Source organism: Aythya ferina (assembly GCF_964211825.1).
Source record: "Aythya ferina genome assembly, chromosome: 1".
In the NCBI taxonomy this organism is placed as follows: Eukaryota; Metazoa; Chordata; class Aves; order Anseriformes; family Anatidae; genus Aythya; species Aythya ferina.
The window spans coordinates 141608374-141634582 of record NC_140296.1 but is presented as its reverse complement, the minus strand read 5'-3'; the positions used below and the strand labels follow the sequence as shown (position 1 = coordinate 141634582).

At 49.6% G+C, this 26209-nt stretch overlaps 1 protein-coding gene across 2 annotated transcripts in view; it reads left to right on the top strand.

Moving 5' to 3' along the window:
• The first annotated feature begins 1797 nt into the window (after nt 1-1797).
• CECR2 (CECR2 histone acetyl-lysine reader) overlaps nt 1798-26209 on the top strand; it is a 93273-nt gene continuing 68861 nt past the window's right edge. For both annotated transcript variants that reach the window (XM_084498828.1, XM_084498827.1), the window contains exon 1: nt 1798-2371. In XM_084498828.1, the coding sequence (XP_084354954.1) occupies nt 2153-2371 (219 nt within the window). In that variant the 5' untranslated portion in view covers nt 1798-2152. The remainder of the gene's footprint in view (nt 2372-26209) is intronic.

Here is a 26209-nt window from a genome sequence, read left to right as displayed (position 1 = left end):
CCACCAGGAATGGATATTGAGCTGAATAATCAGTGAGTGGGTGACGTCTCACCACTAGCCTAGAAAAATAATGGTTGAGAGGAAGAATATAGCATACTGGGAATGGGTGGTGTTTAGAGTATGCTGTTTTGTTTGGTTATGAACGGGAAACTCAGCCAGAAGTGGCATGGAAGAGGAGAAGCACACAGATTTGTGAATGGAGATATTTATTAACGAGGAGGAAAAGCTGTATTGTACTCACCAGGTCTTTGCCATCTGTTGAATAGCAGTCAGAGAGCAAAGATTGTAGTGTTTGAATAATAAATTCAGGGAAGTGCTTTAAAACCAGTGCAAGAAGCTGGCAATGTTAAGCTACTTTAAGTGATCTTGGGCAGCTCCCAGCATCCTTGCATAAAAAGCACAGTATCAGAGAAAGCACAGCCTGACAGAAGTAATAGGGACGATAGAGGGAGCCAAATTAATTCAAAAAAAAATAATAATAAAATAGGACTGTAGCCTTTCGGATGCAACGAGAGATTAGGAGACTTCGTTAAGGCTCACAAAACTCTTAACGGGCTAGAGCGTGGGGACACTACAAAGCTGCTTGACCCAGTGTCAAGAACAAGCAGCGATGCAGCAGTAAGATAAGCCACGGCCGGGCGCTGCAGGAATTCGGGGAGGAATGTCAGGGAGCGAGCAAACGCAACACAAACTCCCCTTACATGGCCATGGGACAAAAAAGCCTGCTCCGTGGGAGAACGGGACACTTATGTACACAGCAAGCACCGCTGCCGAGCGCTGCGGCTGGCCCGGAGGAAGCTGTGCCACGAGGATTTGCCACTCAGAGAGCTCTGGCATTTTGCAGGCGTCCTCCTGTGTGGTGGTGGAGTGCTGTAAGCCAGCCCACACGCCGCTCCTCCGCGGTATAACAGCTGGAGCTGCTGCAGGGCATGGGGGATCGGACACTGCCTCCCTCAGCAGCGGGTCTGGGAGTCATCGTGCCTCACGAGTCAGGCTTTTGGTAGGACATACGGTGTCCCGCATGGAGTGAATGGCTCGACCGGGAGTTCGGGTGGTTCTGGGGCAGCGGGCACAGGCGCTGCGTTTTGGTGAATAACGCACGAGCGTCCCACTTGGCATGACTACACTGTTAAATAACACATGGCTGTCCCGCTTCACGTGCCCGCGGTGCTCCCGGTGCCCATACCCACACCTACTCCATCCCTGGGCGCTGCCGGTCCCCCAGCCTCAATGAAGCCTCGTGCTAACGAACGCCCGTGCTAATTACCCCCCAACACCCCGTGCTAATTACACACACTCCAACCCTTTCCTTGCCCCACCTCAGCCGCGCTCCCCCACAGCCCCGGGTGTGCCCCTCCCCCCGCCGTACCCCGCGATGGGGCTGCGCGGCCCCTCATTAATTGCCCACCTCATTAATTAGCCCTTCCCGCCAGCCCCGCTGCCACGTGCTGCCGGCACCGCCGCGGCCACGCCCACCCCCAGGATAACCACGCCCACCCCGCGTCTAGCTACGCCCACCTCCCATTAACCCCGCCCCATGTGGGCGTGGCCGTACGGGCGCGGGTGCCCTGTTGTTGTGATCAGCGCCGGCCCCGCCCCCTCCTCGTGCGCTGCCCCCCCACTCCACACACACACACCCCGCTGGCCACGCCCCCGCCCCTCCGCGCCCTCCTGGCCCCGCCCCCCGGGGCCGGCAGCGCCCTTCCCATTGGCTCAGCCGGCGCGAGGCCCCGCCCCCGCCCCGCGCCCATCTGCTCCCGGCGGCGCGCCGGCTGCCTGCAGGGCGCGGGCGGGCGGCGGCGGAGGGATGGGACCGCGGAGTGGCGGCCGCCCGCGGCAGGGGCAGCAGCAGCAGCAGCAGCAGCAGCAGCTGGGGTACCGGCACCAGCAGCAGCAGCAGTACCAGTACCAGCAGCAGCAGTGCCCGCAGTGCTCGCAGTGCCCGCAGCAGCAGCGCCCCCGCCGGCCCTAGCGCCCCCGCCCCGCGCGCGGGCGGCAGCGAGGGGGCAGCGCGGTGCCGCCGGGGGGCGGCCGCTGAGCGGCGTGGCGCCGGGGGGCGGGCGGAGCGCGGCGCAGCTCAGCGCAGCCCAGCTCAGCTCCAGCGCGGCGCCCAGCCGCCCAGCCAGGCAGCGGCAGGCAGCGGGCGGCGGAGATGTGCCCGGAGGAGGACGGCGGCTGCGGCGGAGGAAGAGGAGGAGGAGGAGGAGGAGGAGGAGGAGGAGGGGGAGGAGGAGGCGGTGTGGCCGGTACCGGCGGCTCGGAGGCGGCGGTGGCGCTGGACGAGCTCCGCTCGTGGTGGGAAGTGCCGGCCATCGCGCACTTCTGCTCGCTCTTCCGCACCGCCTTCCGCCTGCCCGACTTCGAGATCGAGGTGAGACCCCGCGGCCCGGCCCCGCGCCGCAACTCCCAAAACTTTCCCCGAGCACCCCCCCCCCCCTCCTCCTTCCCCCGGTGCCGGTGCCGGCGGGGCCGCATTGTTCCGCCGGGCACCCGGCCGCACAAAGCTGGGGGGGTCCCCGTGCCCTGGGGGGGGTCCCCGTGCCCGTCCCCAAATGCTGGAGGCGGGAGGAGGGCACGGCTCGGGCCCCCCCCCCCCGCCCCAACCTCCCCGGGGTCCCCCCGGTGCGCGGGGGCCGTGCCCTTTGTTGGGGCCGGGGTCCCCGCCTGGCTGCGCTTTGTGCCGGGGGCTCGGGCACCTCGCTCGCCCTCCGCCCCGCGGGACCGGCGCCTTTTGGGGCGCTTTTGCGCGTTTTTCTTCCCCAACTTTCCTCCGGGTGCGTGTTTTTGTTCGGTTCGGGCTGGTGGCTGTGGATTTCTGCGCGTGTGGGTGAGCGCGCCGCCAGCGCTTTCTGTGTTCTCTGCTCCGGCCGCGAGTGGTACCGACAAAGTGCGTCCCGGCAGTGGGAAAGCTTTTGTGCTGGCTGTGAAAAGCTATTCTTGCCGGCACATTGGCAATAAACCGGGTGAATAACGCGGTGGCGTGTGTTTTTTAAGACAGTAATTGCCCCCTGAATGCGAATTCCAAAGATGCTTAAAAGTTCAATAGGATGTGCGAAGCCCTAAAGAGCAAAACTCCTTGAGCAGGATGTGAATTTCTGAAGAGGGGGAATCCCTTATGCGGTGCGAAATCTTGAAAGGGGATAAGGTCTCTCAATGATGCAACTTCTTGCGAAAGGGAACTCCCCTCCCCCTCCTATTGATGCAAACCCATTAAAGGGGGAGGCTCTCCGGGCCCAGCAGCGCAAAGTCTTGAAGGAACCTGAATTTACAATGATAAAAGGGCCGAGGCACTAGCCTTTCACCTTTGGAGGCAATTAGCATCTGGCTTGCTTCACAGGCGAAGTAAATGTGGGCTCCCCTTTGGTTCCTGGAGCACGCTTGGGACAGGGGAGTTGCCGTCGCTTGGGACAAATTGCCCCTGCTTTTTGGGGGACGAGGAGTGGGCGCAGGATGCAGAGCAAGGACTGGCCCACCAACAACGTCGCCAGAACCCGCGCCTGCAGATGACCTGTGGTGGTTTGCACAAACGGGCTTTAAAGCTTTACAGGATGGGATTTTTGCGAGGGACGGTGGAAACCACGGTTAAAGTCAGGATATGCCGTGAGAGGAGAGATTCAGCTGTCGGAAGCTGGCGTCTAAAGGCACGGGGAGTGAATCTTCCTCCTCCCCGCATGCCGCCAGCAGCACAGGGACTTGCTCTTCCTTGAAGTTCACCATCTTGGTGCCTCTTCCAGTCCTATCCGTGGCTTCAGGGATACGGGAGCAGCACGCTGCACAGAGCGCGTACACCAACAGTTCATGGCATGAAACTGGTGGCCAGCAAGGGGACTTAAAATGCTTCTTGTTTATTTGTTTGCTTTCCTCTGAGAGCACTGCTGTGGGAGACTTCTGGTTTGTGCTTTACTCAGCTGCGGAAAGGAGGCTCCCCACTTGGTTTCAGAGCTGGTGTTCTGGTGTCTGAGATGGGCTTTGCGTTGTGGGGTGCCCGAATGAAACGGAGGTGGTCATTCTGGGCTTTTAGGGAGTGCTACAACTTGAGGCAGTGCTGGAGAACAAAACGGCCAGCCAACAGGCTTCAAGCTGTGCTCGTGCACACAAATGGAGTTTTCTTGGTTTGGCTTTGGTTCTTGAGGGGACCGCTTGTGGCTGAAGGGAAGTGGTTCAAGACGTTGCTGCCCCTTCCCTCAAAAGATATTGTCCACCAAGGGCAACCGAGGGGTGCAAGCCCTGCTCTGCTTTAATGCCAAGTAAAGCAGGTAGCTTGAGCAAGCGTGTTTTCTGTGTTGAACTGGAAATGGAGAACTCACGCAGCTGGGGGTTTCGTCTGAAGGGTGCTGATGCTCAGACTGCTGGAGGTTCGTGGCAAATGCTTGTCCAACTGTGTCCCTCATCTCTGATATCTCATCAATGGGTGCTGTCAGCTCTTGCTGATGGTGGGAGGGCTGAGCTCTCCTCTCTACTTAAAACCTGCCTGGTGGATCTGTTTTTTGCTGATATTACTGTATCTCAGGTGGCTTTGGTTCTGAACTCTTAGAACATTATTGCAAAGGCAAAAGTTTTAAACAAACCCTGATTTGTTTGTAACAAGTATCCCCTGCCCTCCCGGTTACGCTGATGTTAGCACACTGAGAGTGTCTCTGCCGCAATCACGGCAGTCCCCAGAGCAGACAAAACCTGATCTTCCATATGTTTAAAAAAATAAAAATAAAAAGGAGCTGTAGCTCATTTTTCTTCTTTCTTCCCTCTCTCTGATTTCTCTCCTGGTAGGTCTGCCCGTATTTTGTTGCAAGGCTCGGTAATGATAGGCCATCTGGACCCATCCCTCTCATACCAAGCAGATTTGCCTGTGGTATTTGAGAAGTTTGGGGACTTTAGTACAGTGAGGCAGCGCAGAGCTCGCTCTTTCTTTTTTTTTTTTTTTTTTTTTTTTTTCCTTTTTAAACGCAGCCCTTTTGCCCTACACTTATTGGTCCGAAAGAAAGTGAAGCTTCCAGATGCGGGCTGCCATCCGCAGCTGCACGCGGCAGAAACCTGGGAAACAGATGTTTTGTTTTTCTTTTCCCCTGGACCAGCGAGCAGCCGGGAAAGGGGTGTCCAAAACCGGAATAAAGGAGCGCATCCATCAGGCTGGGCGCTGGGCATTGTTCTGGGGAAGGGGTGGGCGCAGGCGGCCCCCATGCTGGCTCCGGCAGATGCAGGCGCCTGGCGAGGAGGCGCGGGGCTCCTGCGCTTTTCAAACCCCGGCCACAGCGGTGGGCTGGGGAGGGGGCAGCCGCCACCGGGTCAAAAGTTCAGTGGGACAGCCGCGAGCACACGCGTGTGTGCCAGGACATGGCCGGGTCCACCCGTGGGGCTGCCCCCGCGGGCGCTGCTGTCATCGGACTCGTTTTTTTTTTTTAGTTTGCCCCCACCGCCACCCCCTCAAATGGCCGCCGTGTCAGCCATCTGACGTGCAAAACTTCCACGCTGCTTCCAAAGTGGGCTTTTTGCCCTGCTGCTTCGGTTGTGGCTTCCTTCTCGGTGCCTTGGGAAACCTGCGTGGGGCAGGTTTGTCCTCACCTGCTCCAACAGCGCTCCAGTTGGGAGAGGGTCTGTTCGTACCGGGCACTTTTAAAAATAAGTGTTTATTTCATATGGCCTGCCCTGTTGGACGGAAAGGATGCTTTCCACAGTCAGGTCGGTGCATGTGATGATAGGAAGCGTTTTGTTTTCCTCTTCAAGACCGAGCTGTAATGCGGGACACCTCTCGTGACAAAGCGTCTCCTGGACGCGTGCCCTTCCCTCTGTGACAGACATATCATCCTGGCGGCTGCGGGGATTGTTTGGGTAGAAAAGTATTAGGAGAAAATTTGATGTTTTCAACCGTGTTTCAGCACAACTTAAAGAATAAGGGAACTGGAGAGCAGCCAGCGTGGCGCGGCCACCCAGCTCTCTGGCATGCGCTCCTGGGAGCTCTGGGCTAAAACATTTGGGAACTTCTGCCTGGGTAGGTCGAGGGGAGGTGACTTTTGAGAACGTGCTTGAAAATAGTCAAAACATTGTTGTTAACTTAGTTTATTTGGAAAAGGGGAAAAGCCACATTACGTAGGGAAAACATAAATCTTTTCCTGTGGTTTTTAAAAGCACCTTTGGGCAAATTGCCTCTGCTGCTAACTTCGCTGTGGCTCTAAGATGCTTTTCCTCTTTTCCTCTCCCTTCCTTACGCTTCAGGCTCTGGCTCTACCTTTAGCTACACTCCTGCTGCCCAAAGACTGGGCACTGCTGCTATTGCACACCTTCCTCTTCCTACAGCGCAGTATCCACCATACCAGCCCATGAACAGGCTCTTTCTGTCAGGGAATATGATGTGGCTGTTACAAACCAGTGGCTACTACTGCTCCCATGGGTCCCCAGGGGGAGGAGGAAGAGTGTGGAGAGAAGGGGGATCTGTGCTGCTGCCTGCAGGCTGTGGCAGTGTGAAGGAGTGAGCACAGAACAGGGGATTTCTTCTACCCCCGCAAACCAGATAGAGCTTGGAAAGCCAAAAACTTCTAACTCACTAACCTTTAGGTGCACTCAAATTTTAGTATTTTGGAAAATGTGCCGTTTTTTCCTGGTGAGGAGAGGATGGCCAAATGCACTTTGACCTCTGCTGTCCTGTTTTGCTAGGTCCTACTGAAACTTCTCTGGAGCCCCTTGCTTTCTGTCCTCTGGCTGGGTCCCTTGAGATCCACGGCACCAACTGCACGGCCTTCCTCTTCTGTCAGTGGTGTGTCTGGAGTTAACTGTGTATGCACTGTGCTACCAAAACTGAGTGCTAAGCCTTCCCTCCTCAGTGGCTATTCTGGCCCAGTACTGCATTGTTCTTTGTGTTACAGTAGCATCTACGGCACATACTGATCCCCTATGTCATATGAGGGCCGAGAAGGCCAGGTAGTTTCTGACTGGGAACACTTAGGGTCTAATTAAGATAAATGTGACAAGTAGGTGTAACAAGCTAACTAAAATGTAAGTCAATTTGTGTAGGTCAGCTCTACTTGTACAAGGTAAGTTCGAGCTAGTTCAAGCACCTTTTCTGTAGAGTATTTCAGGCATCAGGATGTGCCTCTTGCCATCTGCCCGTCAGTGGTAGACATCCTAGAAATTTGAATATCAAGTGGAAAAAATGAATGAAATGTACAGTGGGTACTGTTTTTATTGTTCTTCCTACCTGTCCCATTGATGTTTGGTTTTGATGACACTGCAACATCTCATCCCTCTTACCGCATCTCTTCCAGCAGCAGCTCTTACGTTGCTGGTCTTGGCTTTTGCTGCCTTACTTATTCTGTTCATAATAGAATCATTAGCACTCTGAATGTCAGTATTGGGCTCTAGAGTTCATTGAGATTAATGGAGGGGGAGGCAGAGAGATACTTCTCAGAGCTGTTGTTTCAAGTGGTCTGCAAATTGGAAAGCATTATATCAGTTTACATTTCAAATGCAAGTCACATTTTTCACAACTGTAGATCTTGAACTTTTTAACAAGTGTTTACATTTTGTATAATGAGACTCTACTATAATTGGATACAAAAAAAAAAAAAGGAATAGGTGGTTTAGGAGGCTGATACGTGAGTTAAAACATTATCTTAAGCCCCTGAAAAGAAATGAGAAGTGACTGCGTGCAGAAAAAAGGGTGTCTGAACAATGGGTAAGGAAGGTTATTTTGACAGCAACGTTTTGAATGGATCTGACATAGGTGACAGGGAAGTCAGAGAACGACTGTAGCAGTCGAAGGCAGAAAGAGGAAGTGAGTATAAATTTCAGAGATTTGGATAAGAGTACATGGAGTTTGATAATCACAGATTTTCTACGGTGTCGTTGGTTGGAGGCAACTAACTAACTATCTCTTCCAGCAACACCGCTGACTGGAAACTGTATCTGTTGGCTGAAATGTTTGTGTGCCCACAAGTTAAATGGTTTAAGCTGAATTTGTTTTAAAACCAATTTAAGATAATCTGGTGTAAATCTTTCCCTGCTCGGAAAAAAAATATGCTGTGTGTAGTAACTTAAATCTGACTTAGCGGTTTGCTTTGTTTACAGAGTCTTGACTACCACAAACCTGTACCAATTTAATGAAGCTGATGTAAACTTCTGCATAGTGCATCTAAATTAGGCCTCGAGTTTGTTCTTTTTGGAATTTGCTCTAACTAAACCAGCTAAAAGTAACACCTTAAAAGTGTTGCAGCTTTATGTGTAGACCTGCTTAACTGTGGTCTTTCTCTCCCTACAAATAATACCGCAGAGCTGTGCCATTCTGCCCCTGGCATCTGTTAAGTGCCTGCATGAAGGGTGAAGAATTAACTTTTGTAATGGCAATGGATGCTTTCATAGACTTCTTTCAGGCAAAATCTCTGCAAGAAAAGGGCTGGGGAGAAACAACAACAGCCAGGGAGTTAAAAGTTCCTGAATTAAAAGTTTATAGTTTAAGTCTTATTGTAGGTATTTATGAAAATTATTTTTCCCCCTCGTTACCAGCAGAAACAGCATCTGCTGTGATGGCGAGAACAATGCAGCCCAGTGATTCCTCCTTCCTTACAGTAGAGAATCCTGTTAAACACACAACACTGTGCCTTAGAGTGTATCCTTTCAGCAGGCTTGTTCCTTTTAATGGGTGCCCATTCCTGGGGTCTCCATTGTTTCACCAACAATGGCACTGGGGGCAGCTGATTTGGTTGACAGAAAATGTGTTAATTTAACAGATCTATTCCCTTTAGCAAGTCTCCTTCCTATTGTGTCCCAGTTCTCCCCAGTTCCTTGGAAGAAGGGCCGGGCTAGCAGGCTTTGCGAGGTGGAGTATTCCTGCAATTAGGAGGGGTTTGCAGCCTTTTGTGTGAGGAGGAGAAAACAGCTGAGAGGGAAAAGTGATTTTAGTGCATTTTGCTTGTTTCCAGAACATGCATTTTTACTGTGGTTTCCATGCACTTTGTGTATAACTGTGCTTTTAAGTTCCCCTTTATGGGGGACAGGGGAGTAGTTCCACGCTACAGGCCTACTGCAGCCCAGGTCTTTGCTCTGCGAGTGCTGCTCAGAGGTGGCCCAACAGCCACACGCGGCAGGCAACTCCCTTACAAACTCTTTACATTTTACAAATGCCTAGCTGAAATGCCAGCTTTCCCCTGAATAAAAAACAATGCTGCTAGTATACTCCATGGTAGTGAATACCAAAAGATGTGAACCACAAGGGGCATGCTTTAGACCACCTCTGTTGTGGGACCAGCCACCAGTTTAACACCATCCTATGGGTGGTTTGAACAGCACAAGCTCTTCATGCTAGGTGTACTTAAACTGGTTCAGCTCTTAACTATGTTGAAGTGGTAACTTAGTGACAGGGTGGTGAGGCCTTTGTTTTGTAGCTGCTGTGGTCCAGCTGGTGCGCTAGGCCCTGCGGGAAGGATGGCACGGGCACCTCTAAGGCAGTTGTGGGACTTGAAGCTTTGGTGCCGTGGGCTCCTGCTGCCAGGAGGGAGTCCCTGCTGCGTTTCAAGCTCTTGCCCTAGTACTGCTTCTGGTGCTGCGGCTCTCGGGTGCTGTGGAATGATACTGGGACACAGCAGTGGCAAGGGGGACCTCATGGTTTCGGAGGCCATCAGCTGCCAAGGTGGATCCACCACAGCTCTTAAAACTACAGCCTTAGCTTGGTTTGGTCCTGGGGCTGGTGATGCGGAAGGAGCATTGGAGGGTCTTTTTCCTCCACTTTGGTAAGGACATTAGTTCTCTGGCTCTTTCCAGTGAAGCCTGCTCTAAAGGAGGTAGAGCTTTGTGCAGCCAAAGGACTGGAAGGCAAAGCTGGCTTCTTCATTTCTGGTGAACCCTGTACTCAGCAAGTTGTGGCAGCAAAAAATATTTATATATCGATAACACAAAGCAAAGAGCTTTTTCTTTTTTGCTTGGGTTTTCTGTTTGTTTGTTTTAGGAGGCAAAGGGTAAGAGTTCAATTTAGGAGCTTGACTCTTAATAGAGCTTGTCATTGTTGCTAATATAAAACAAATGATGAACATGGGAGAGGAGTGAAAGGCTCCCTCTTCTGGTGTGCTGTGAAGGTTCAAACACGAAAAACTAAAGAAGAAAGACCAGTAAGCAAGACCCCTGCCATGTTTTCTGTGGTATTTTAAGACCTCACTTGGACCTAACCCTTGCTGAATTAGGCCTGCTATATAGCTTGCATCAAGACACCCGAATAAGTAATATGGGCACTGTAAAAGGGAAAGACAAATGACATTGCACTTAAAAGTAAAATCTGTCATGATTTCATACAGGTTCACAGTCTGGACAGCCTTGTATGTCCCCACAACTAACTTATTCCAAAGCTCTTCTTTGCTTTTCCTCTCTTCCCTTTTTTTCCTGTAAAGCTCATTACTCATCCCGTGCAACTCACTGCTAGCCAAGCCCTGAGCAGCCAAGCGAGCTTGTACATGTGTTTGGGGTGATTGTGCAGGAGGTAGATATGGTGAGCAACCTGTATAGAAACTGTGTTCCAGACCTCTGCACTCCCATCACTCATAGCTGAGTCAGACGAATTCAGAAGTTATTAATGGCAGATGGATGGAGAAATGTGCACAAGCAGTAATACTTCGGGATTTTTAAACAGCTTTCTGAGAATCTTGACATAAAGGTACTCAAGACTAGACTTTGAAATTTGAAGGATTTCAGGGGGTTAGAGAACTGACTTTGTATTGTTTTTCTAATTTTGTGTTGTTCAGTGGATGGCCATTTTTGCTGTTTTGTTAGTGTGGGCTCACACTTGGTGTCTGTTAAAAGCTGATGATGTGAATTCTCAAGCATTTGTCCTGTATTCTTCACTGATGGTGGTAAAATGGCTCACTAGGGTTAATATATTTTTTTTTTTTTTTGAGTTATGCTTAACTGGGGCCAGCTCCCCAAGGTGGTTTGGTGCGTAGCCCTGCAAAGGGCTGCACCAGCAGGGCTGAAGCAGTGGCACAGGAATGGAAACAGGCAGCGGGGAGGGGAAGGGCTTTTTATAGCTGACCCTTCTGCTGAAAGCAATGCTTATCACCCTGCAGTCGGGGGTAGCAGGTGGAGCGAAACTGCACAGGTAGCAAGAGGTCACGCAATAAGGGGGGCACCTGGGGAAGAGCCCTGACAAGCCTCTGTGAAAGGTTTTGGGGGTTGGTTTTTGGCACTAAATGAAAGCTTGCTGTATTTCTTTTCCAACCAGAATGATAACTTAAACTTTTTTTTTCTTTAAGCTAAATGTTGATGGTAGTTTTTTGCTCCTTCTGAAGTCAGACCTGACCATGCAGTTGAAATCAGTTGATTTAATTTCAGTGTAGTTGACTGTAGCTCACAAAAACAATCATGAAAAGTTTGTCTGATAGTCTTTCTTAGAAATTCAGGGTTTTTTGTTTGTTTGTTTGTTTTTCCAAAAAAGAAACACAAAACACACTTCATTTTCTCCCTCCACCCCGCAAAGTTTCTCTTAGGCACTGGTCATCCAGCATATGCAGGCATCTCTCCATCGGGATTTGTTTGCCCATGCTGAAGGAGCCTGATTGTAGGACAGGGCAGCCGTGTAGAATAAACACGGAATAGCAGTCTCGGTTTCTTTTCTTTCAGCCTGATACAAGGTGCCGAGGCACAGAAGACTATTTTGCCCTTAAGATAATTGTGTGTTGGAGAGGATCAAAGGGCTTGAGGGGGTTTTTTGGTTGAAAGGGGATTTTCTCCATGGACAGCTGCAGTAGTGCATTAGTACCGCAATGGATTATCTTTCCATGATCTGTAGGATCTCAACCAGCTATTGGGGGCCCCGCTGAAGGCTGTTGCTTGGGGGAGGCAGAGTGAAAGTCTCCTGTAACAGGGAGAGACCTGCAGTGCCGGGGAGCTCGGAGCACTCGACTCCCCCTGCCCCGGCAGGGTGGTGCTGGATATTCTTAGACCGCAGATAGTGTTGTGGAGCATGGAGAAAGGGAGCACAGTGCTTGGTTATGATTAACTGCAGCTGATGCCCTACATCCACCCCGCTCTCCGATGGAAGTGCTTATTAAGGAATGTGAGAAGGGAGCCGATTCCAGCTGCTGCGGTGTCCTGTAAAGGGCAATGTGTAATTTGGGAGGGTGTTACGAGTCCCTTGGTGGAACAAACCACTCGCTGTAGTAAGCGCCTGACCTGCCAAACGCCCGGACTTTCTCATTTTGGGGAGTTTTGGATGGCGGCTGATCCATAAATAGCCGTGGCGTTGCAAGGGAGTCCCTTCACGCGTGTGGGTGGGTATCTGCACCCTGCTCTTTGTAGCCTGGCCGTGGCAAGGGTGGCGGCGAGAGGGGCTGGGACAAGGGCTCAGTGCTATCGGAGGTGGAGATCAGGTCATGCTGCGCCTCCCCGCCCTGCTGCAGTGCCTGGGGACCGGGCTGGAATGTGCCCTGCCACCGGCTGCCGGGGAACGCTGGTCCCCAGGTGGCTGCTGCAGTTGCTTGTGCTTCAGTCGGGCTCGAATTGCATCTGCGTGCTGGTTAATAAGTGGTGAAGCGGGACCGCCTCGGCAGGCCCTGCTGTGTGTGTTTCCTGAGGTAGCAGAACCTCAGGAATATGAGGGCAATGATGGTATCTTCCTAGCCAACAAACTCCCCCCTCAGCATCTTCAGAAATGTTGGCTAACGTTAATGACACAAGTTTTATCTCTTTGTAGCTAGCAAAGCATGAGCCAGGAGGATCCAGGCTTTGGATTTCAGGGCTGAGTTGTGTTTTTGTTTTTTTTTTTTTTCTTTTTTTCAGAATGGGTATTTAGGAGAACTTGTCTTTTTGCAAGCGGGACTGGTTTCAGAATTAAAGGATCACCATATGATGTTGTTGTTTTTCCTCAGAGAAGTAACTACAATTTATAATCACTGCCTAGTCTGTAGCCAGTTGGCAGGAAGGCTGTTGTGAAGGGATTGATTATTAGTGGATGCTTCATTGTGCTGTCCAAGCCTGAATTTCTTGATCTAACCAGTTTCCTTCACTTGGAATGGCCGCAGTCAGCAGAGAGAAGAGAGGGAGATGCGTCTTCCCGTTTGGCAGTCCTTTTTCTTGTTTCTGGGATATGCTCAGGAAAAAAGGGTCAACAAAAAGTGTCAACACTTCAGCGTTCTCATAGAAAGCCAGCTGTCTAGCTGGCTGTCTGGAGACTGCCTGCAATTTTTCTGCTCCCTCTTGGGATTCTCCTGTAAGCGCGTTCATTTTCGGTGCGGTGGCTTAGCAAAACTATTGCTGCGTGGTGTGAGCGTCCTGGAGGCTGTGTTTCTTTTCCTGGGAAATGTGCCGGGAGAGGGCAAGTGTCACCAGGAAGGTGATCTTGCTCTCAGAAATGAGGATGCTTGCACTACAAAGCAAAGGCGTGCTGGCAGCTGTGACAATATTAGCTGAGTTAGCATTTAAACTGGCAGCAGAGGACATGCAGAAGTACACTCGCAGCAGCGTAGGCTTGAGCTTGGACAGCATCGTCTGCTGGGCTCCTCGGGTAAATACTCGGGTGGCGTGGTCGTGCTGAACCACATCCTGCTGCAGCTACTGTGATAAACCTGGGCTGTCTAATTAAAAGTTAGCATGGGTGCAGCTGTGCTGCTCCAGCCCAGGAGAGCAGAAGGGGTCCGAGCAGGAGCCTGGAGCACAAGGGGCCATTCCAGAAAGTGTTGTGGTGGGCTTGGGCTGCTCACCACGGCTCAGTGCTGTAGCTGGGCTGCTGGCACCGGGGAGAGGCTGAGCTGCAGCAGTTGGGAGAGGACAGCTGAGCTAATACGTGAGAAGCGGAGGGGTCGGAGACTCCATGCCAGGTCTTGGGAGTACGAGCCTAACCCTCTGCTTCTCCTCCTGTCCTCCCCCACCGCCAAACCCCCTCTCGGGCTGTGTGGAAGTGTCCCAGTTCTTGCAGCTGTGTTAATTGTAATGGGTCATTTAGTCCTGAAATCCCTGTTTAAAAGGGGCAAGTCCTTGCCTCGTGTGACAGCTGCCGCCTTGCACTTTTCCCCAGGCTGGAAATAACTGCATATGACACAGGAGCAGAGAGCGGCGTGGGGGAGGGAGGGAGGAGGCTTTCTGGCTTCCTCTTAGTGCTATAATGGCTTTGCTGTGTGACTCTTTTCCCATGTGGACCATAGCAGAGTCATGCCCCACATATTTAGCAGATCTCTCGGTTGGCAGTGCCTAGGCGCTGCGCGAACGGCCTCGCGCTCTCCGGGCTCTTGGTTCCCGACCAACTGGGGTATTCTTGGGCATGGGGGAGCGCGAGGGAAGGGGCGCGTGGTGGTGATGCTGGACGCTTGCCTGGAGCATCAGGGAGCCTCTCCAGAGCAAATGTGCTCGCCCGTCTGGAAGGGAGAGCTGTGCTATATTCCTTGCAAAGGCAGAGGCGAGAGAGGGAAGGCAGAAAGGTTTTCCATCTCCCTGCTCCCATCCCCTCCCCAAAATCCAAAAGCCTTGGAGCCCATGGAAACCTGGCCAGCTTTTCCTTCTAGCTGAAGGGCTGTCTCCTGATTGGAATGACAGCTTTGAACTGGAAGACATTATTTCATTAGCGTGCTAATCAGATACAGAGATTACCTGATTGGCTACTTAATAATTAAATGAAGTTGCCTGTAATTCTTTGAGCACACAGAGAACTAATTAAATTAACCCTTCACTGCCCTGCATGCCTGGGGTGCACTTGTGTGAAATGGAGAGGGCAGCTTCTCCAATGGGGGGACTGTGAGCAGAAGGGGGCGATGGCTGTGATGCAGTCAGTGCTGGACAGCCAAGGTGGTCCTTTCTTATCAATAGCCTTGCAAAGAGGAGATGATAGGCATCTTTACCCTCCAGTTCAGTTGGGGTTTGGTCTACTGGGTCGGTGATCCATTTGTATGTATGGCAGTGTTCTTCTGAAAGGTCTTAGCCCCAGACAGCCCAAAGAACGTGCTGGGTTTATGGAGGTTGGTGCCCAGGTATGCATTGTAAACCAGCCACAGCTTTGTCTCACCTGACGAAGAGCAAAGGATCAGTGACAGATGATGCACTTTGCAGTCCTTTAGGAGAAACAGTCGAGTAGAGATCAGAAGATGGTCTCCTGCACCTCCAAAGTGGTCTTCCCCCTCCCCACTGACGTGCAGCCCCAAGCAAGCCAGGTATCTCATGCATTTGACAGGATTCCACTAATTAAACATGTTGGTCAACTATTTTTTCTCTACCTCTTCAGTGGATGCTTGAAGAACTGCGCTTTGCTCAAGTTTACAGGAATACAAGCAAGCGTATCTCCTATTGTTTGAGGAGGACGCAGTTATAATAGTGCCACAATTTTATTAAAGATTTAAAAATGAATGTGCAAAGAGTAGTAAAGAGTTTCCCTGTGTTTTCCAACCCCAGTGTAGTACCTGAGCTATGAGTAATGCCAAAGGTGTGGCACAGCTTGAAATTTATAGTGAAATGCTAATGTTTTATAACTCTTGCCTGCACTTGTAAGAATATTGCTATACCATTGAATACTGGTTGTTTTATCACTAGGGTGAATAGTGAACACCAATAATAATTTTCTGTTCCTAGCCCTGAATGCTAGGTTGATGCAGCAGGAAAGCCACCTTATAGCAATGCAGTGCTGCTCCCTTGCTGCTGTCGCCTTCTAGACTCTGCCCATACATGTTAAAATGAAACTGTCAAATTAAGCACATTTCACTGTCATCCAAGACTTAACTTGGCAGTAAAAAGCCCTTGGACCTTCTGGCCCAAGTTAACCATGGCTGGCTTCAACTACCTCGATAAAGAATCGCTGCTCTTCCATTTGGGGCATGTAGGATGGCTTCTCCCTTACCTACAGTCCCCATTGCTGGATCTGTACTCTTTTTCTCCCCTGAAGACAGTGGTGCCCTCAGTTGTCCAATTCCCCCTGGAAGGATAAATATCTGAGGCACTGCTTTGTCCTTAAAACCTGGCTTCCACAGGACAGGCAGCCTGAAATGTCTGTGAAAGCAGGGCAGGAGACAGAAGAAAACAGGGGTGGTGCAAAACAAAAGGACAGCTTTGGGGGTAATTAGATGGTTGCGATGACCTGTCCAGTAGGGAGCATTTGTGAGAAATGATCCCCCCCACGTTGACTATCTGCAGGCTTGGGTATGCTGACATGGTTTGAAAGAAGATCAGAGTAAGCCCAGAGAAGGGCTATAGAGCCCAGAGATAGCACGTCCCTATTATCAGATCCCTGATACTCCCCTTTCACAGGCTGTCAGACCTGCCTGCCTCTCGGGCTGACCTCTCCTGCCCTTTCCATGCACCCCACCATCCAGAGGAGACCCCAAGCCCCAGTATCCGCCTCTTACTCTGCCTGGGTCCCTGGGAAGTTGTGGGCAGGCGTCAGAAGGAAAAGTGTGGGTTTTGGGGGAGGTGGAGAAAGAGTGTGTTAGCACATTGTAGGGTCAGACTTCAGCCCAGCTGCAGAAACCGTTTAGGTTTTAGTGTTATTAACATTTGATGTCATTCTGTTGTGAAAGAGCAGTGAGTAAGGCTAGCAGGTCTGTGCCTGGTCTGTTGTTGCAAAAAAAATATTTTTTTTTTTTCAGAGAAGACCTTCTGAAACAAAGAGTATTCTGGTGTGTGGTAGAAGTGGCCATTTAAATGCATCTAACCATAAAGATATTATTGCCTGCCAGCACTTTTGATACCAGTCCTTGAGGCATGCTCACGTGGGGAAAATCCTGCTCTACCGGGCAGAGCCTGAATGCCAGCGATTTGGCTTGAGGATGGAGCTCAGGGAGGCTTTTTACCTCTTCTGTCCTCCTCTTTGTTTTTTGTTTATGGGTTTACAAAGTTGGATTAGCATTTCAATGTTGTACCTCTGAGGCAAAGGCCCTTGGGGTGTGGTGGAAGGCTGGGGAGCTGAACTGGTTTGGGATTACCGGTCTGTCCTAGCAGAGGTACTTCCCTGGGTCTGGTGAGGAGCAAAGCCCGAGGCCTTGTCTGTGTTGGGAATGTGCCCAAATTGCAGCCATCAATCCAGCTGCACTGATGCAGAAGTCTTAGGGTAGATGGGCAATGTCACCCTGGACTGTAATTAGCAAGGATAACTTAAAAGGTAGAACAAGTTTTAGGGGAAAGGCAAGAAGAAAAAAAGCTCCAGTCCAGAATCTGCTGATTTAATAGAAGATACTACCTCTCCACAGACTTGCCTTTGCTTTAATCCTTGGAGTCCCCCCTCCACGATCCTATTACTTTAATAAAACAAGATATTGAGTAAAAAAAAAAAATGTCCCTTTCTGCTCTTTGTGAGGCATAATGCTGCACAGTGGTGCAAATCTGGAGTAAGTCCAATGGTTTCAAGTTGATGTACTCCAGATTCATGCTGTAATTGCGGAAAACAGCCTCTCATCTGAAGCTGAATTTTATCTTTGTGATATCCCATTTGCTAACTAGAGATGACTTCTGCTTGATGTGGTACCCAGTCTGTACTCTGAATATGTAGTGCTGTGGAAGCAGTACAGTATGGCCCTGTAATGCCATAATGTAAGGCAGTTGCATGTGGTTGAACTTGCAAATATAAGTTTACATAAGAAGCTTAAAGAAGATGACTTACAGGCAAGTAATTTATTATGCTTATTGCTTCTTTATTCATCAGAAGAAAATTTAAATCTCCCCATTTGTTTGATTAGATTGGTCATGTGTTTTTTTTCCCCACCTCTTTGAAGGGTGGCACTGTATTCTTTGGTGAAAAATACATCTCAAAACTTCTTAGCTTGTAGCTATTAGGAAAAAAAAAAAAGTTTCAAGTCTAAAAAGTGTTTCTCCAAACTAGTTTCACTTCCTTGGTTGTCTGAAGTCAACTCCTAAGTTTTTATTCCAATATGCAGTCTTATAACTGCTAATACTCTGTGCTGCCTCTCTCTTGGTGGTAGGGCACTGGGTACACCTTGATTCCTCTCTTCCCTCCACATTGCTGTTTGTCTGCTGTCTGGGAGAGAAGTCGTTGAGGGTGCCAATATGTTAAGCTCCTGAGAGAATGGGGCGAGCTGCGATGGAGGTATTGTTCTGCTGGGAGGTGTTAATTGGCGCTATCAGCCACTTGTTTGATTTCTAGACAATTGCAGCAGTGCTTGAAGCTGTGCCTGGGCTAAGCAAATGGCAGGGGCTGTGCAAGTTCCCCCATCTTCTCTTGAGCGTGCTACTCCCCACTGCCACACTCCAATAAAAATAAAAAAATATAAATAAAAATAGTAGCGCTGTACATGGTTGAGCCAGGAGGATGAACCTGGATGTTGAAGAATTGGCCGCACAATAGTTACTGCTTTGCTTGTGAACCCTGGCCTGCCTAGCCTGGTGGCTTGCCAAGGGCAGGGTGAGGAGCACAGGATGGCTAGGGGATGCTGAACTGCCTGGGGATGTTTCTGGCTTCCTTAGAAGCAGAGGAGCAAATGGGCTGGGGTGATGTTTCCTTCTGTGACGTTTTCTGGCTAATGGACAGATGCTTGACATTATCTAGGGCAGAGCCCTTCTGTGGGAGAAATACCCAGCTGCCAAATACAACCTCTTATTTGTACTCTGGGACTCCTGCCCAGAGTGAGGGCCAGCGAGAGTCTCTGTGCGCCCTGCAGGAAGGGTGTACAGGCCTGACATGTGTCCCTGCAAGAGCAGCTTGCTCTTCCTCCACTGAAGAGGAGGAATTCTGTCCCCTGCTGGCCCTTCTGTCAGACGTAGCTGGGACCACCCTGATTTTCCAGATGTATTTCTTCTACTTTCCGGATACGAAACAAACAGGATAAGGGAGTACCATGTGCTGTAGCTTGTGTCTGTTTCAGCCTGGGTACCTTTGTGCCTCCATCAAAAGGTCCAAGGTGTGTTGGACATTACTGAGCCATACTTTTGTCTGGACCTCCTAGCATTCATATAGATACGTGCATCCAACCCCAAATGCTTGTTCATCACTCTCCTTGTCGTGATGTAGTGTAGCATTGCCACACTGGTGTCCTACCCTAGGTGTAATGGCAATGGCTGTGCTTGTCTCTTGGCCTTAACCCTTCATGGTGTGCCACTGGCTTTGTGCTATGTGACATGCGGAGAACAGAGAACAGAGAGGAGGCAGCTGAGCAAGGAAGGGGTGATGCCAAATGGAGACTGAGATGTTGAAGGTGTAAATCATCTGTGAAGAGCGTTATGACTGGAAAGCCTGTCAAGATGACTTCAGGAAAGACCGATAAGGGGACTCCAATGTAGCATCATGAAAAATACATAGTCAGAAAGGATATCTGGAAGTCTCTAGTGTAACCTTCTGCTTGGATCAGGACTGTTGCCAACAGTAGATCAGGTTAACCATGGCCTGGAGGATGCATAATGCTTTTCTCTGTTCTTTTCCCTTCTCCCACCTCTCCACAAAGAGAGCAGAATTGTCATAACGAATGTTTTAAAAGAACATTTAGCAAGGCATGGTCTAGAACTAGCTAAACAATGCTAAAGTTGAGGTTGGGCTGGGGAGGAGGTGGGAAACAAGGGTGTTTAGTTCTGAGGTGGCGGCACACCTTTGACTGGTGATTCTTGAACCTTGTCTCAGACTGGAAGTGATAATAAGGGGCAGTTGGAAACTGCCAGTTCCCTTTCTCATTCTGTAGGGAATAGCTTGTTTTTGAGGGATGGTTGTTGCCTGTGCATTGATACCTCACTTCAGGAGTCGTCATGCAAGCATTCGAAATGGTACCTGTGGGTAAGGAGCACATGAAACAGCAGCTGTTGCCTTGCTAAGAACAACTTAGACTAGGCAGGAAGATTATTTTTTTAATTGAGAGCAGATAGCCCAGGAGTTCTGGCTGTTGATTTTTAGTCCTTGCATCCCTAGTGAGACTTCTTAGGTGTGTACAAATATTTGTGGGGCCACACTCAGATGAGTCAGGGAGCTGATTTGGCTGGTGGATTTCTTTTAAAAAATAAATAAATCCACTCAACTCCCCTTCCCTCCAGTTTATTTTTCACCTGGGTTAGTTTTATGAGCTGGCTTATAGAGTGGCCCAGCAAACAGTTGTGCCAGCCATGGCATGGTGTAGGATTTGGACTAAGTGGTGGGGATGAGAAAATGAGCAAGAATAACTTAGTGTTGAAAGTGGACTGTCATGTCAGACTGATTGTGCAGGGTTTCGTCATTGTCAGTGGAGAGAAATTGATCTTTGAGAGATGAGAGGAGTCTATTTTAGACTAGAATGAATCACTCTGAAGGTGTTTCTGCGTGGATGATGGAGAGGAACTGAGTGAGCCAGCTCACACAAGACAACAAACTTAAACCTCGCTTTTTGACTCTGTTTTAAAAATGAAAATATCAGTATGCCTAATTAATGTCCATAATGCTTCTCCTTCACTGCTGCTGCAAGTATAGAAAATGTCACCAGCTAGAAACAGCATCCCAAACTTCTAACAGGGCAGGTGCAAGCAATATTGAAACCATGAAAATCCAACTGCTAACTATAACGTGATGCACTAACTGTTAGCTCTGGGGGGGAGAAAAAAAATCTCTTAACTACTTGCCTTTGGGTAGGCTGCCCATAAAATGGAGCTGTTCCTGCATGCTTTTCAGTGCTTGTGTCCTGTAGTGAGTGCTTCAAAGAGCAATATTCTCTGCTTGCCTGCTAATGTAATTTGTACTTGAGCTCAAGTGGTAGCCGTGGTAGAGAAGGTGTCTGTTTCAAAACGCTGCTGCGACACGATAGTGTGGGTTTTGTTGTGCATTATTGTTTTCTGTGTTGAATCTGATGCTAAACGATTACAAATTCAATTACTTGACAGGAAACTATAGATTTACAGTTGCCTGTGCAACCTTTAATCCATCGCCTTGTACCTGCAGATGATGATCGTTTTTAATTACAGGGTCACATGCTTTTTCCATGGGAGAATGGCAGCGCTCACTTTGTAGGACAGATGGTGCTGAGAGTATAAATCAAGGCTGAGCACTGAATGAAGCTGTTAGCTATATGGTTCTCACCTCATTTACTGAAGAAGTTTGAAGGTGGGCAGGAAATGAGAGACTGGGGCTGCTACAGGAAAAGAAAGGGCTGTCTTTTGGTTAAGTGCATGTGTAGTGCCATGGCATGCTCTCCAGTGGCAAAGCAGCCTTGAGGTCCTTGGCTCTCCCCTCTTTTACTCTTGCTCCTCACCTAAGAGATTGCAGTCCCTTTTTGCCCACTAGTTTTACTTTGTGAGGCTATGCTTATGAAGTGGGGAAAAAAAATAATTCAGGTTTCAAGCTAAATTCCTGTTTGTTTTTTAACTGGAATATTTCTGGTGGTCTGTTTTAGTCTTAAAACGAAACCCTCAAAGGAATGGATGAGGCATAAAGGAATAGGGGAGGGTTTTGCTGACAGAAGCATACTGATGTTCAGTCTCAGCACTCATCTCTGTTGCAGGGACCCAGACTGACTTCAGAGTCTGGCTTTGTGCCCAGTTTTCTGACAAGAAACCTTCATTCGCCCTACTTTACACTCTTGAAGGTGGATTCCCACTACATGTATTTGGTGGCAGTGCTCTCTGAAGCAGCTCTGGATATGTGCTTCCACCCCAGCTGTGGTAACACTGCTGTTTACCAAGATCTTGTGAGAGCTGGGGGAGAATAGGGGATGCCCAGAGAGGCTGGCAAGGGGTCCCAGGTGGCATCACGGATGTGCCCTACAGGTTACAGCATCAACTGAAGACAGGACAAAGACTCCTCCAACCCCAGCTGTGCTGCAGAAGATTGGGGCTGTGCTTCCCTCCGCACAGGGCATGGCTTTTGTTTGCTGAATTAGCCAGTGTTTATGCCCGCTGAAGAACAACAGTGGGTACTGCCAGTACAAAGCTGAACTGGTGAGACCTGTTAATTTAAAATGGCAGAGTGAGTTTATGCCAGGTAGTGCTTGGTGGCATTTAAGGTTCGGTGTTAAACTCTCTGAAGCTGTATTAATGATGTTGTAGCTTTAGAAAGCACTGAGGTCTTGCTGCTGAAGTTGGTAACAAGAGGCAGATGCCACAAGAAAGAGCCTGCCTGTGGTGCAGGTCCTCCTGGCAGCTTTGGTCAGGGTGCCTTTCTCTTCCTTGCTTTCCCTGTTTCTGGGTACGTTGCTACCTTCCCACGCTCTCGCAGTCATGAGAAGACCAACAGTTTAAAGTCTGTGCTGTTCTAAATCCTGCCATCAAACCCCCAAGCATGGGGCTTTAGGGACTGTGGGGGGTTGAAGGAATGAGAACCAATCCCAAATTGAGGTGCAGCTGATGGATGTTTAAGTTGAGCAGTGAATTTTGCAAGCAATTGGTCATTATCTTTTTTGATTTCTCATCCGTCAAATCAGGTTAAAAATCATTAACTTGTAAATAGGTTGAGAAAAGAGTTCATGCTTGTTTGATTGAGATGCTGTGTGGAGGAACACCACAGGAAAAGGTCTATGAAGCGATTAATAGCTTATTTGGTGGCAGGGCTTGTAGTAAATTAGACATAGGGATACATAAAGAATGAGAAAGATAAAAATCAATATTGAACAGCTGTCTCTCCTTCCTAGTCACACTCTCCCATGTACTGAATGAAATGTAATGGAGAAGTATGTGATTACTCCTTTAATAGCTATTATAAAGGGTATAAATAATGGGGCAGACCTCAGGTTGTTTCTGCAGTCCTAAATGTAGGATTTGCTTCAGACACTGTCACCTGAACTGCTATGGAGGGGCAAAAACCTGCAGGGATGATGAGAAAGTAGTAGTAGTAAGTGAGGCTGTATGGCAAAGTAAAAACAAAAAATACTCCAGTTAACAATGAGTTAATAGTGAAATGCAGCTTAGGGTGTGCTCATTTAGGTGAGGAAAGGAGGGAACAGGGGGAAAATAATCATTAAAGCTACTGGAATTGGTAGAGAATGAGAATGGAGGGAATTACTCTGTATATCACTGATCTAGACATTATACTGATTATAGATCTGAACTGTCCTGCTTTCAGATCATGTGCTAACCAAAAGACTCAGAATTCTAAAATATGCAGCGCTGATTCAGAAGACAGATGGCTTTATTTTTCTGATGGGCATACCTCAGACCTAAGTTTTTCTCTTTAATAACCATTGTAGTCTTAACAGGTCTGTGGTTTGGAAAAATGCAAATTTCCGTATGCCTGATGAGGTAGGCTGTGTGGAGTGGATGTTCTCAACAAGCTGGCTGGTGCTGGAGCTGCTCAGTCTCCTTGGAATAATAGAATCTGGGAACAATTAAGAGGCAGCGTAATCAGTTCCTGGGGGCAGGAGCATACCCTCTTGCTTTTCAGCATTCCCTTGGCTGACTCATGAACTCTGTTGATTGACTTGGGAAGCAAATGAATCCAGCTCTCCTCCGCAAGCAAGAGTTATGGAGGCAAGGTGGTGAGAGGAATACATCAGATCTTGGGCAGCTCCTGCCCTCTCTTCTGTGAAATGTGTGGAATTTACAATGGCCACTTAGCTACTAAGGAAGTAAGATTATTTTTTTTGGCCTTGAAGGTTTTGTCAAGTCTTTAAATTAAGGACAACAGCAAGCTATAGCTGAGAAATACTCATGCTCAAGCACAGAGGGCAGTTTTGGCAGTTTGCTAGAAAACAAACTGTAACTAACAACCACAGTTTTCCAAAAATAAATGCAGCCATAAGGTTTGTGAGCAGTTTGCATGCATTTTGGTGTAAGGACAGGAATGGTTTGTTTGGATTCATGGCTTTTTGGGCACCTCTCTCCTTATTCATCTGTTTGCAAGCAGGTAATGATGAGCTCTGTTTTGGGATACAGGTAGATGTCCCTGGTTTAATGCATTTGTCTTTCCATGTTTCCTTCCTCCCAGGAATGCTGTGGGCGTTGGTGGCTGGTTAATGAGTGCAGGCAGGGTCTGGGAGCTGGGCAGGGCTCTCTTTTGGCAGGTGAGGTGTGGTGCTGTGCCGAGGGGTTACGTGACCCCTGCCGCAGGCTTCCTGTGTGACCTTGGGCAGTTCGCAATGCAAACCAGATCATCTGCCTTCCAGTCCTACATGTGTAAAACACAAGAACATTTACAGCACGAGAACGCTTGAAGCATCATTTTTTTCCTTTAGTGTTACTTAGTTCTTTTGCCAGAAGTCTCTTCTTTTTTTCTTTAAAAAAAAAAAAAAAAAGTATTTTGATGATACCATTTAGAAAGCTGCTCATCTCTCAGGCACATGGGGGGGAGAGAGGGGATAAAAGCCTGCGGTAGTCCTAAGCGCACTCAAGGAAGAGATGAGGTGCATGGGCAGGACTTGCCTGTAACCAAATTTGGCTTATGATATCTTACATTCAGGGATGAGAAAAGGGCCAGTGGTAAATCTTAACTCCTAGAGCCTGAGCGGGCTGGTGACAGGAGAGACTGCAGGTCTGGGAGGGGGGCGAAGAGACAAGCACATGGAAAATAAACTCCTGCTCCCTTGAAAACATGCATGCAGAATGATAGCAGGGCGGGCGTGGGGGCGTGCAAGCAAGTAACATCCCAGAAGCTGGAAGAATAAAATGAAAAGGCAGCAGGATCAGCACGCAGATGAAAGGCAGCCCCTTTAACATTTGCTCCTGGACTCCGGCAACTCTCAGCAGTTGGCTGGAGACTAAGCTGGACGGTCCTGTGGAGCTTCAACAAAGGGACGAAACAAACCCCCGTCCCCCGGGGCCCCCCTCCCCGACAACGCGTGAAACAACTTGATAAATGATTGCTCTGTCAAGGGACGCGGGGATGGAGACGTCTGGGAGCGCAGGGGGAATGCGTCCAATTCAGGCGCGCGGGGAGCTCGGGCTGGGAGAGGGGAGAAGAAAGGGGCAGCGGGATCGGGGACGGTGTGCTGCTGTCTCAGGGACAGCGGCATCGATAAGTATGCAGGGGCTGGTGGCCCTCGGAGGGTTCTTGTCTCCAGCAGAGTGAGGGGCTGCAGGAGGGCTCCAGCCCCCTCTGCCTCCTGTAATGGGGGTGGCAGGAAGCTCAGCCCCCCCCCCGGCCTGGCTGATAGCATTGAAAGCTACAGAAACAGGAGCCCAGGGCCTGGCGCTATTCAAGGGAACATTAATTACCCTAAAACAAAACCAAGAGGAGCTCGCAGCTGGGGCCCAACACTTCACATTCCCCTCCCTCCCCTGCTGCTACTCCGGGGTACGTGTGCGCCAGCCGTCGGCACAGCCTCCTTGCTCGGGCCTGCAGCACCCTCAGCACCCAGCCCATGGGGATTTCGGAGGTGTGGATGCCTCTCAAGAAAGAAGCTGAGTGCCACTACCACAAAAAGAGACAGTGGCCCACTGAGGGTTTGATTTACTATGCTGTAGTTCTGTGGGAAATCATGGCAGCTGGAGCCCAAGCATGGTCCAGGGGCTGCCACAGGGAAGCCAGGCTCGGGTGGCTTGTCCCAACAAGGAGCGGGCTGAGGGGACACGTCAGCGAGCCCTGCTGGATGCCAGCAGGCATTCAGCAGCAGTGGCCGTGGTGTTTTGTCCCTCCCTGCTGTGGGACTGGAGCAGAGGACTTAATTTAGAGCGGTCCCGAGCTGCTGGGTAGCAAGCGCTTGATCCAGGAGGCAGCTGCTGCTACCACTTGCAAGGTGACCCGGTGCTCCCCGCTCCAGCCTGTCCCAGGCCACCGGCCGCGAGCACCAGTTGCCAGGAATAGAGAGCACAGCCACGCTTATAAATAAAATGGGTTTGGGGCGTACTTCTGCCTCCAGCTGATGGAGGGGAAGGGCCTGGGTTCCTGAGAACTGAAGGCTGAGTCTTGTTCTTGTTCCGGCTATCGAGTTACTGTCACCCATCCAAGCAGAAGCTGGCCCCACGTCTCGCTCTTGCGGCAAGTTGGCAGTGCGTGTTATCAAAAGGAACTAAAATGCGGAGGCTCCTTGTGAGGAGGGTTTTTGGAAAAAGGCTCACTCATGGTGGAAGCATTGCGTTCATTTAGGCTGCTAACCCTCTGACTTGGCAGTAAGAGTAGAGGCTAAAGAACTTGAGTGTTCAAAGCCTCCCAGCACCTCCCCATATTCGTTTTGTGTCCACAGAAAATTAACAAATTTTCCCTTAGGTTATAGGGAAATGATTTTGGCATGTATGGCACAAGATCTGTGAGAGGTGCCCCTGTAAGAATCCAGCAATTTGTGTGTAACCTTGCAGGGTAGCCACTTGCTCATTTTGGGTTAAGTGAAGTAATGTTCAGCTGATATAACTAAGGACCTATTTATAGCGTTGAGTGAACTGGCTCCTGGTGCAAGCACTGTTGCAGATTGGGAAGATAGATGATAGGGAATTA